At 43.8% G+C, this 13,020-nt stretch overlaps 1 protein-coding gene across 1 annotated transcript in view; it reads left to right on the forward strand.

Moving 5' to 3' along the window:
* FBXO36 (F-box protein 36) overlaps positions 1-2,043 on the forward strand; it is a 95,969-nt gene extending 93,926 nt beyond the window's left edge. Inside the window, exon 4 of the mRNA XM_021682992.2 lies at positions 1,417-2,043. Coding sequence (XP_021538667.1) covers positions 1,417-1,605 — 189 coding nt within the window. The 3' untranslated portion in view covers positions 1,606-2,043. The remainder of the gene's footprint in view (positions 1-1,416) is intronic.
* Positions 2,044-13,020: the final 10,977 nt, after the last annotated feature.

The following is a 13,020-nucleotide window of genomic DNA, read 5'->3' on the forward strand; positions in this document are numbered from 1 at the left end:
TCCTCCTATCAAGATAAATCCGGCTACTGCCACAGGAGAGGGTAATACTGAGCCCCCAGTAAAGGCTGTACTCCAGGGGGGTCCAGTCAGTAACTTGGTGGCAGGTGAGTAACACCAGACTTTTCATCATGGAGGAAGCAGCAATTTGTCCTTCCCAGATTCTGGCCCTATTCTAGACATGGATCTGCCTTCCTTGCACACCATGGTTCTTCAGCAACATTGTGTGTAAATTGACTGAATGCCTTCCCTTCCATCATTGTATCCCATATGAGATTGCTTCGGATTATTTGACTGTAATAAATAATTTATGAAATAAATAGACATACATAAATAAATAAATGCGGTCCTGAACACAAAATTTCTTGCCCTTAGCCGTTGCTCCATGAGTTATTGATCTTTGAGGGGTCTACAGGCTTCTTGCTTTTCTTTGCCTCATTGTAAGAGAAGATTTTGTGGGGGTTCAGACAGCTGGGGCATGTTTGAGAGGGGCTCAAGCAGAAGGGAGGAGCCAGGCCAGCATGCTCGGGTACTAGGGGTTTAAAGGGACTCTGGGCTCCTTCTTGCTTGCCCACCATGCCTACGTCTTTCCACTTCTGGATTTTCACGAATAATGACCACTGAGTGGAACTGATGAAAGGGAAGTCAGGGGGCGCCTGGGTGGTGCAGTCAGTTAAGTGACCAACTCTTGGTTTCAGCTCAGGTCCTGATTGCAGGGTTGAGAGTTCAAGCCCCAGGTGGAGCCCACTTTAAAAAAAAATAGTAATAATAAAATAAAATAAAATGGAGGCAAGCCTAGCAGGAGTTAGCAACGCTCCCACCTGAGAAGCTACTGCAGCACTGGATGGAAGGTGGTCGACCACACTGTTGTCAGCCTCTGTTAGGTGGTTCACTGGAAATGAACAATATAATGCATATATAAATTAACCGTATAATGTTGTATATGGGGCATCTGGGTGGCTCAGTCAGTTAAACGTCTGCCTTTGGCTCAGGGCATGATCCCAGGGTCCTGGGATCGAGTCCCGCCTCGGGCTCCCTGCTCCGGGGGAAGCCTGCTTCTCCCTCTGCCTGCAGCTTCCCCTGCTTGTGTGCTCTCTCTCTCTCCGACAAATAAATAAAATATTAAAAAAAAAAAAAAAACCCAACCCAATGTTGTATATGTACTATTTATAGCTATCTTGCCTTTTTCACCTTCAGTGAGATCGGGCCTTGGTTTATGCCCTGAATCCAGGATTGCTTTCCCCTCCAGCCGCTCGTGCCCGCGTCTCTCCCCCACGAAGAGAGGGTCGTGGTGCACATGCGCACATCGCGTCTCCCCCGCTGCCTACAGGCCACAGGAACTGGGCAGTGATGTTGCGAGTGAGTAGATGCCTTGTACTTGTGTCTGACATAACGACCCCTGGCTCTTCCCGCCCGTAGCTGTGCATGTCTGACGAGCTGTGGGAGAAGATAGTCCAGTCGGCCTGTGACACCATCACGCCGGACATGCGGGCCCTGGCCAAGGACATAGGCTGGAGGCAGATGTTCTTCACCAACAAGCTGCAGCTTCAGCGACAGCTCCGCAAGAGGAAACAGAGACAAGGGAGCCAGATAAACAATAAATTTTAGGGACACATTTTCTCACCTGCAGGGGGGTCGAGGCCTGGGTGTAGTTCCCTTCCGTGTCCAAATCTCTCCCGTTTCCTTCGACTACGAACTCAGATTTGAACTTGCTGATTCAAGGAGCCATTGGAAAAGCACACCGGGTTTGCACATACCTGCAGCCCAACCCGACTAGGCGGGGCCTCGCTTGAACCACGGTCCCCCTGTTGGAGGGTCCAGTTCGTGGCCCCAGCAAAGGGCTGCGGGACAGAAAGCCCGTGACACCCGTAAGAAAAAGAGGCTTCTGCTGTACAGAAACAAAAAATAAATGGTTATCCGCAGGTTTTTACTCCTTATCTGTTTTGCTCTAGGCATTTGAAAGGATTACTTGCGCTTCTGAATTTTGGCCTGATAGAGGGGGCTCCGCGTCCCCACGGGAAAGAGCGGGGGGGCAGGGGCCACGGGAGGCAGCCTGGTGGGCACGGCCGCCTTCCCAGCGCTCTTCCCCTACATTTGAACTCAGGGCCCTGTCATGTGGCCCCTGGATGCCAGGCTCTATCCCTGCACGTGGACAGCCTCGGATCTGGCCCTGGGGTGTGGCTGGAGCCAAGTCCACTGTTGGGCTCACAGAGCCTCTCCAGAGTCCAGCTTCCCCGGACTTCACATTGCCAAATAAGCCTATAAACTTTCCTTAGGGGGATGCTGCCCCAATTTCCAGTCCCCCCAGGAATGTGGAAAGCTACCCCTTCTACCCCAGGGATTTTTAAGATCTCAAGCTGTGGGTTAACTGAGTGAAAACCCAAGTGCGGTTTGTAGTCTATTAACTTGGAAGAGGGGTAAAAACAGTACAGTTTGAGGGTAGGAAACTCCGGCTCCCTGAATGGGTAATTTACAAATTGTTTTCTTCCCAAGCTTTCCTGAGGATAAAGTACTCACCCCACCCATGACACTCAAAGCAGCAAATCATCTGATGACTCCTTTTAGGCTACAGAAAAAAGTAGCTGTCAACCTCCCATCACCTTATGCCATTTCTTCTTTCCCGGCAACCTGCACTTCAGTGCCTAGAAGAAATAATATATGCCCCACCTGCTCCCCGTGCAGAGGAATTTCCTGTGTTATCTTGAGGCCTCCGACATGGGCTGATCTCCCCACTCAAGTCCTACTGAATGGCTTGGAGCCACGACTTCAGGGATCTTTTTTACTAAACCTGTGTTCGTATCAAACCAGATTTCAACCCCCATCCCTTAAAACTCACTCCCTTAAAACTCAGTCATATATTTCCAGCGACATCTGTGAAATCGAGCGCAGTCGGCTTCCAGGCAGATGAGGAGCCTGTCAGAGTTGTGTCTGGATGTAGTCCAAGCAAAGAGCAAAGGTTTAATTGGTGAGAGAGCCGGGCTGCCTTCGCCACCCAGGAGGGCCTCCACCAGGGTGATGCAGGTGACCGCCGGCAGGCCGGGGGGGGGCACGCACTTCTGCACAGATCCTGCAGCCTTGTTTCTCCCCAAAGCCCCCAACTTCACTCAGGGCCAGAACATCAATTAATACCTTGTGTGCACAACGACCATGTGTATGCACGGTTTGGTACGCAACATAACTGCACAAATATGAAGTCACAGCTCCTTCGTAACATCGATGCAAATATGTCAACAGCTTAAGCATTTCATATGTCCTGTTTAATCAACTAACCGAGACTCCGAAAGCTTATGGGCAGACAAGACGTTCTAGATTCAACATGAATCAGTAAGAACACAAACATGACCATTTGAAAACTCTTACACTATCTACGGAAAATATTATAATATAAAGATAGATGCTAACGGTAAATAACAATGAAAAATGAGTTATTGATACATTGGCTATTGCTGATAATAACGAAAACAGCACAGGTTATTATTATTCCAGTGATTATTAGCCCTAATAATTTGGGTGCCTTATTACCCGATTATAATTTTTTTTGGTCCAAAAGAAAAATAAAAACAAACGAATACCACCAACCTAAAATCCTGTGGGGGACTGGTATCCTCAGCGGTTGAAACATTTTGCCCCTCTTCTTCAGCCTCATTTTCCATGTTAGATTCCACGTGGCGATCCCATCGGATGAAGATAGCAGTACCTCTCTGCCTCCACAGACAGCTTTCATGTGGACGAATTACTCTGCTGTGTGTGTGACATACCATTTCAGAGTGAAATGCCACAGCATTTATAATCTTATCCTTTCCCATCTTTTAAGTCAAAAGTGTTTCTACTCTGTTCTCATTTACCCTTGTAATAGTAAAAGCAAAATGCTGATATTTTCTGATGATTTATATGTTTAGTTTTGTAAGAACAACCACTGAACAACAGCAAATGTGAAAATTTATAAAATAAAAAAATAAATATATTTTACTTACTATCAAGTTCCGTTACTGCTTTTTTTTCCTGAACAAGTTAGCATAGTACATGCATTCAACCCCAGTTATAATGGAATCCAAACTATTGTGCACTGGGTAGACTCAAGAACTGAGACTGAGATTATGAATTTTTTAAAAGATTTTATTTATTTATTTATTTATTTATTTATTTATTTATTTATTTGAGGGAGAGAGAGAGAGCAGGGGGAGAAGAGGGAGAGAGAGAGGCACACTCTGTGCTGAGCATGGAGCCCAATATGGGGCTTGATCCCATGACCCTGAGAACATGATCCGAGCTGTAATCAAGAGTCGGATGCTGAAGGGACTGAGCCACCCAGGCGCCCCGGACAGAGATTATGATTGGAGTGAAGGATGGGAAGCAGGGGTAGGGACAACTCGCTAGCCACCACTTATCATTATTTTCCCAGCGGCTTCTGTCCAAGATGGTCACCAGCCCTCATTAATTACCCCAACCTGACTCCCAAGATGCCAAAGACTAATATAGAACAACCTTACTAAAAACATAAACATGTGCATGGCATAGTTTTTTACTCTGATATTTAGTTCGATGACATTTATCTTCAGTTTGTGTTAAGATAATATACCGTGGGACAATATCCAAGCTTTTCAACTCTGAACAGTTGTTTTCAAATGACGATGAATGTCTTCAATTGGGTGTTAAAAACGCTAAGTAGACAAGCTACCACCACATGAAAGAAGAAGGTGCCCCGGCAGTTAGGAGCATAATGCCATGTATCAGGTCATTTTACAAAGGAAAATTGCTATCTTAGCTTTACGCATTTATTATTTTGAAACAAGATCATCCACACACTGGGATAGCAGCGGTTTGTCCTCGTAATGTGGAGTCCTCAGGGCCGGGAGCCACAGAGAACTCCCACGTTTCCTGTTTATTACGTTCCCAGATCTGTGTTCCTTCCACAGAGATCTCCATTCAGAAAAGTAATTTTCAGTTGTGAAATTTGTTCTGCACATCCAGAAAGTCTTACAGCCATAGATCCATGGTCACAGACTGAGTTGGAATAACCTTAGAAATAGTAAAAAGAAGAAGAAGAAGAAGAAGAGCAGCTTCCATTTGTTGAGTGTCTATTGGGTGCCCCAAAACAGGTAGTAACCAACTTAATTCTTACAGCAACCCTCGAAGGTAAGTGATTTTTATTATTTCTGTCTCATAGATCAGAGATCTATAAGCTATGGTATAGGCCTAATTTGACCAGCCACTTGTGTCTGTGGAATAAAGTTTTATTGGAGCACAGTCTATGTATTATCTCTGGCCACCTTCACATGACAATAGCAGTGTTAGGTAGTCACAATAGACTATATGGCCTGCAAGGCTGAAATTAGTCTCAAAGAGGACAATTTTCCCAAGGTTTCATGACTAATAAGTGGTAAAGCTGAGATTTAAATCTATACTGAAAGTCTATGGGGTTTTTTTTGTTTGTTTTAAAGATTTTATTTATTTATTTGACAGAGAGAGACACAGCGAGAGAGGGAACACAAGCAGGGGGAGTGGGAGAGGGAGAAGCAGGCTTCCCGCGGAGCAGGGAGCCCGATGCGGGGCTCGATCCCAGGACCCCGGGATCATGACCCGAGTCGAAGGCAGATGCCTAACGACTGAGCCACCCAGGCACCCCCTGAAAGTCTATGTTCTTAACCACAAGTGCAACATATCACTTCTCCTTTTGGAGCCAACAATGCATTTGACCAATGGAATTTGAAAAGGTGATAGGATTTACCCAAGGTCATTTGAATTAATTAGGCCCTGAGCACAATATAAGAGACCATTCTAATTTATTCCAAGCTTTTGATGAACTAAATTATTCATTTTTTATTATTTATTTATTTTTATTAAAAAATATTTTATTTATTTATTTATTTTTTTTTTAAGATTTTATTTATTTATTTGAGAGAGAGAGAATGAGAGACAGAGAGCACGAGAGGGAAGAGGGTCAGAAAGAGAAGCAGACCCCCTGCCGAGCAGGGAGCCCGATGTGGGACTCGATCCCGGGACTCCAGGATCATGACCTGAGCCGAAGGCAGTCGCTTAACCAACTGAGCCACCCAGGCGCCCCGACTTTGGAGACCTCTGGCCCCGATAAGCCACACTTCCACGTGGCCAACATGGCGGGCTCTTCTGCAGCATTTCCATCTGAGATTTCTGGGGTGAAGCCAGGCTCCCTTTTCAGGGATGTCTCCTTACCCACCCCTTGTTCCAAGCATCTCTGACTCTGCTCTCTGCTCTTCCTGTTCAGGCAGTAGCCCTTCACCGGCTGTGTTTGGTAGCCCGCCCTCTCTGGTCTCTGTGATCAGTGACACCCTCAATGACACCTGACGGCCCTCCCCCCTCCACCATCAGTGTCTGCTGGACTGGCAGACTACTTCCTTTTCCCTGCGGCAGAGTGCAGAGCATTGCTGGGGAGAACGTGCTCAGATGCGCTGCCTTGGTGCACCACAGAATCCGGCCAGGCTCATCTGGCTTCCCGCCACCCCTTTAACAGCCCACTTATCGTCTCACCTACTTCCTGGACTCCTTACAGCGGATCTTCAAACCTTGTCTCCCCCTTTGCAGAAATTAAGTTATCAGTGTAAACTTCATAGCTGCGTTTCTCTCCTGCTTTAAATAAATCTCCCTGTCCTTGGCCCTGCCTTCTCTTCTTTCTACCTTGAGAGGCAGATGATACCTTATTTCCAACGCTCACTCCTTCCCATTGGCAGGGACCATGGTCCTTCCTGTCTCTTTGCTCTCCCGCACCTTCAGGCTCTCCTCTTCACAGATCCCTATCGGTTTTCTTTCCTTATCTGCATCCATCTCTCCTGGAAAGAAACTTCACTTCCTCCTACTGTCCTTCTCAGTGCCATCCTGTTTCTCTCCTTGGCAACCTCCAAACTTCTTTAACTCTTCATTTACCAGCCCCCTTGCTCCCACTCTGTCCTCTGGTCTTCCTGCCTCCATTGGCAGCCTTCTGAAGTAACTCCCTTAGTTTCTACCTTGTTTCTCCTTGTTAATTCATTTCCAAACTCTATTTATTAGTTACTCTGCTCCAAGCACTGGACTCAGCACTGGGGATGCTCATGTAAACAGAACACAGCTCGACCCACCAGCAAGTTCACAGGCAGTAAACATTCAGCTTTTTTCTCCTGTAACATCCAAGGTTCTTCACTAGCGGGCTTGCTTCCTAGCTCTCTGCTCCTTTCCTCCCACCCCTAAACGTCCTGCACATGTGCCTCTACTTACCTCCAGGTTAGTTCTCCAGGCTGTTCATGGGTCCAAGCCTGTGTGGTGTGATGCTGCGTGAGAGAGAGGCTGCTGGTGCTCAAGCTCACCACCACCGAACACAGCACCGCAAGGGGACTTTTGCCCAGGTGCTTCTTAGGCTCCTGCTTTGTGCCCAGTGGGACACACTGTGCCAAGGGCCTGGGAACACCTTGAAGAAGTTGGGCCAGGGGGCCCTGTTCTCACGGAGCTTGCTTGGTGATGGCAGTGGAGGAGGGTACCGAGGGTAGGACAGTGATAGTTTGAAATCCCTCCCTTGGAGGTTCTGATATGCTCCCCAGGGAGATGGGGTTAGTCTCTGCTCCATCCTGTTCTTCCGGGACACATGCTTCCAGTAGGAAGGACACTTGAGACTCAGCGTCTGACAGCCAGCCTTGCCTCCCGCCTTGCCGAGGTTGAGCTTAACGGTGTGAACTTCACAGCTTCTTTTATTAGCTTGTCTGTCAAGGTCTTGCCCCCCACGCCCCCCACCGGTTTACTTCAGACAACTGTTGAACCTGAACTCCTCCTGGGCTTTCGCGAGTCGAGGTTTCTGCTCACATTGATCTCCCCTTGCCCCCTGTCACAGTGCCAGCCCCTTAACCAAATCACGCCCAGCCTTCAAAGCCACTTAACTTCCAGCGACACTCTCCTTCAGATTCCTCCAGCACAGCAGTTCTCAAAGTGTGCTGTTGGCCCTCTCAGGGGTTCCCTGTTACCCTTTTGGCAGTCTGTGAGGTCAAAAATATTTTCATAATGATCCTAAGACATTATTTGCCTTTTCCACTCATTCATTTACAAGTGAACAGTGGAATGTTTCAGAGGCTACATAACCTGTCGTGATGTCAGTGCTCTGATGGCTAGTGGAAAGTATGCTTGTCTATTTTTGTTTTCTAGAATGTTCTTCAGTAGTAGGTTTAGGGAATAAATCTGTTCAGTTTTCAGAGGCTGACTCAGTTCATTCTCAGTACTTCTACTGTGCTCTCGCTAGCTAGCTTTGTTCTACTTGCCGTAATTTATGTAACTTCATTATCATGGAATAAATCATTTTGATATCCTGAAGTTTTCCTACATGGAAACACAAGCAAGAGGTAGATATACTTTGTTGGTTTATTTTGCAATATAATTTAAAGATATCCTTCCAGATGGTTTATAAGTTTTAGACTTTATATAAATATCAAGATTTTAGAATTTAATAGTATTTTATTCTAAAACTTAAAAATTTACTTACATTTTTGTTATATTCAATGATGGATCATTTGCTTTAAAAAAGGACATTAGGAAGCTTGCTTTCCTAGCCCACAGCTGCACCATCTAAACCTAAAGATGCTGAAAAAGAGGAAACTAAAATCTACTAAAAAAAAGTATAAACACGAAACAAAATATTTCTCAAGATTTATCTTTTCCTCGGCTTTATGATGTTAAAATCTTACCTTTCTGGGGCCTCTTCAAGTTGTGGCACCATTTTGAGAATAATAATGTAGGGTTTAAAGAAAAGGGAACCGAGTATTTTAAATGTAGATGTGATGAGTTCATTAAAAGCCAAAAATTGATCATTACAGCCTTTCAAACGAGGAATGCAAAAGCCACTGAAGTACAGCTCAGGGAACTGACTGCGCCCAACTGCCTGGAGACAGGCACAGGCCCCCATACAGCTGATGCCGCTGAATGTCTGCTGGATGGAGAGTCAGCAAAAGGAATCACAGCAGTGCCACTTTCTAATGATACAGTAGCTTGTCATACTAAAGATTCAGCTGCAAACATGAAGGCTGAGTTAGTATCTTCTCTGCAGTATTGTACTTTTGTCTTACACATGGACAAGTCAAGAGAAGTGGCTAGACTCGCCATTTTGCTTGTGTTCATCTGATATCAGCACCAGCTAATCCGGGAACAACTTCTTCTTTTTTAAAAGATTTTATTTATTCATTAGAGAGAGAGAGAGAACACAAGCAGAGGGGGCAGCAGGCAGAGGGAGAGGCAGAAGCAGACTCCCCCCCTGAGCAGGGAGCTCAGTGAGAGGCTCCATCCCAAGACCCTAAGATCATGACCTGAGCGAAGGCAGATGCTTAACCGACTGAGCCACCCAGGCACTGCCCCCCGCATCCCTGCACCGATCTTCTTTTATGTGAATGCTTGGAAACAAACTCAAATGGTGCTGAAACATTCACAATATTGAACAATTATATTCACTCTCAGGGCTGATCCCGGGGCAACTGTGTGGACGTTTGCACTGATGGTGCAAAAGCAACGTGGGGTCAAAGCGCCTTAGCCCGGGTTGAAGAAGGGACGCCAAAATGTCCTGGAAGTCATTGTATTTTTCACTGCCATGCGCTTGCAGTCAAATAATGGCCAGATTCACTTATCTTTGATGAAATCGTAAAAATTATCACCTTTTCTTTATTAAGTCTTTCCTCTTGAGTCCACATCTTTTTAATATTCTGCGTGACAAAATGGGAAGTAGGCACAAAGCACAGCTGCTGCAAATCAACGTCCAATGGTTGTCTTGGGGAAAAGCACTTCTGTAACCAAGCCGCAAGCTCACTAGTGCCTTTTCTATGAAACGCCGTGTTTATATTTGGCAGACACATTATTGAAAATGAGGCTGTCACTTCAAGGAAAATAACTGCAGGATTTGTTGCCAATGATAATATTTAAGCTTTCAAAAGGAAATTAGAATTTTGGGTAATTTATATCAACCTCCATGAGCTTGTCCACTTGCCAATTGAGATAGAATTTACATATCATGAAATTCACCCTTTTAGAGCATATAATTCGGTGGTTTTTATAGATTCACAAAATTATGCAATGAGTATCTAGTTCCAGAACATTTTCATCACCCCAAAAGGATACCCTATTGGCAGTGCCCACTAGCAGTCACTCCCCATTCCCCCTCTCCTCCCAGCCTCTGGCAACCACCAATATGCCTTCTGTATTTATGGATTTGTCTAGTCTGGATGTTTTATATAAATGGAATCACACAAGGATCGTGTGATTTTTAAACACATTGTATGAAATATAAAAACATCTGGAAGATCTCTAAGATTCAGTGGACCAATATTTTCCAAATGACTAAAGCATTATGTTACAAAATCATTAATTGGGCAAAAGATTCATCCAAAGTGCAAGACAGATCAATGGCTTCTAATGTGAAGATTGTACAAAAAGTTCACTGACACCATGTCAGATTCCGCATTGCAACTAACCTTTAAGAAATACAAGTGCGTTGAGTTTTGGCACGGTATCAAATAAAAAATCTACAATTATCTGAAAAGATTATTAAAATACTCCTCTCCTTTCCAACTACATATTGGTATAAGGCTGAACTTTTCATGTATATCAATCAAAACCACATATCACAACAGAATGAATGCAGAAGTAAAGATGAGAATCCAGCTGTCTTCTATGAAGCCAGATATAAAAGAAATCTACAAAAATGTAAAACAATGTCACTATTCTTTTTTAAAATATTTATTTATTTTTGAGCAAGAGAGCGTGCACAAGCTGGGGGAAGGAGCAGAGGGAGAAGCAGACTCCCTGCTGAGCAGGGAGCCAGATGGATGTGGGGCTCAATCCCAGAACCCTGGGATCATGATCAGAGTTGAAGGCAGATGCTTAACCGACTGAGCCCTAGATGGGTCTTTTAAAAAAAAAAAAAATGGTTGCGTAAATACCATACTTTTAGAGTTCCCTATTGATGGACATTTAAGTTGTTTCCAGTCTTTTATATAACAAACAACAAATCTAAAAATCTTTGTTCATTTGTCTCTGTTCATATGTAGGGAAAAATTTTAGAAATGCAATTGCTGGATGAAAAAGTGTATACATTTCAAATTTAACAGCTGGACTTAGCACTTCTAACAGCCACCCTACGTGATTCTCTCTAGGTGGTTCAATGACCACATCTGGAAAGAAACTGTTGCAGGGGAAAGAACCACACAGCTAAACATCAGTTATGTCTTAGGACTTTCCCCCTTTAAGGCCAAGAAAATAGAGATTTTACACAAAAACACACTGGCCATCTTTGAAGAGGACAAAATTTATTTCATCGTCTATAAATAAAAATGACTTAGATATGTGAGGGGAACACTAGAAAGCACATGGTATAAATATACAATTAACCCTTTATAAGATCGCCAAAGAACTGTAAAGAATAACATCGTTTAAACAGAAAGGATTCATATATTTGCTGTAATTCCTCATGGCATTCTCTTTTTTTCTACTGTCCACATGAATATTGCAAAGGAACTTCTGATTGGGTAGAAATCACCATTCCGTCAACGCAGAGAGTCAACGAACACCTGTATAAACCGCAGATCTACCTTGGGTATAACGGGAAAAAGTTCCGTTGATGATGCACAGCCAACAGCGTGAGCATCAAAACTCATTGGCTCTAGCACCGTTCAAAAAAATACTTAATTTGGTGTTGTCTGAAAATGAGTCATGGAAGTCATGTAGTCAGTTTCAAAACACACGTTTCCTTGGTCTAGTTCTTTGACTGTACAGTAAATAGAGAGAGCATTTCCGCAGGATTTAAGAATACCTTTATCAAAATAGACATCTGGATTGTTAAACAGCCGCCAAAACTGTAATGATAGCAAATAGGTCATTGTGTTGAACCAAACGGAGGCTGACATGCAATTTATTATCTATAACAATCTACAGGCGATTCTCGAGTCATTAAGAGGTAATATTGAGTGTGTATACTAACCATGCTTTTGTTTCTCCTTTCCATTAGCTGCCTTTTATTATTATTGTGATTTTGGTGGCCCCTCTGATTATCTAACCCCTCCCACTAGGCATTAGAGCAGGAAATAATGGAGATGGAAGAAAATGGAGGCTTGTCCTTGTAATCCCTTGTTAACACCTCCGAAGGGTTTGGTGGAGGAAAAGTCTGAAACTGTTGGCTGAAACAAAGCTTGGGGTAACACTCTGTGATTCTGATCATTAGGACTATTCCTGCCTCTAATTACCAAGAATAATTAAGAATGGTCTGTGCTCACTTTAGATAAATTTGACCCAAGACATTGGCAATGATATGAAAGGATTTGTGTGCGTGTGATGAACAAATTGTGAGTGGAAATTGAAATAGTTCTAAAATATGTGTAAACAAGTAAGGCAGCCAGAAATTTCCAAACGACTCTGGGGAAAAAACATTCTGCAGGCTGAAAACTATTTGGCTTAGAAAAAGAGAGATCTCAGATAAAGGAGGAGCATCATTTGATGTCATGGATTACAGTTATCTTGTGGATGAAATCAATCAAGAGACCAATTTTTAAAACCGTGTCAAGCTCAGGCAAATGAGTGGTCTATATAACAAGAGGCCCTGGAGAAGGGCTACCAGTTACCACGTACTCCAACGTCAGGTGCACAGACTTCTAGACTGAAGGCATTCCGTTTCTTATGCTTGCAACTTGATAGTCTCACATTTTGGATCAGTAACACACTTCACAGATGATTTAATTGCCAACTTTGCACACCAACCAGCAGTTCCTTCTCTGTTTTATTTATTGGGCAGGAGAAACTCAGAAAAAAATTTTATAAACCCCAGATCATGCTCATAAGTGAAGAGGCTAATGATATGAATAAAAAGGCTTAAATCATAGCCCTTGATTCAATGTTTGCGTGACAAATACGATTTTTTGCTAAGGAAATCAGTATTATTTATCTAGGTTTTGAATTAAGATTCAGTTTATAACTAAATAATACTAAATTAGGACTGATGACAGATGCTTTTCTTAGAGGAAGATTGAAAAATTGTACCCCCTAGCTGCAGAATTC

The sequence above is a fragment of the Neomonachus schauinslandi genome, chromosome 3 (assembly GCF_002201575.2).
Source record: "Neomonachus schauinslandi chromosome 3, ASM220157v2, whole genome shotgun sequence".
Lineage (NCBI taxonomy): Eukaryota > Metazoa > Chordata > Mammalia > Carnivora > Phocidae > Neomonachus > Neomonachus schauinslandi.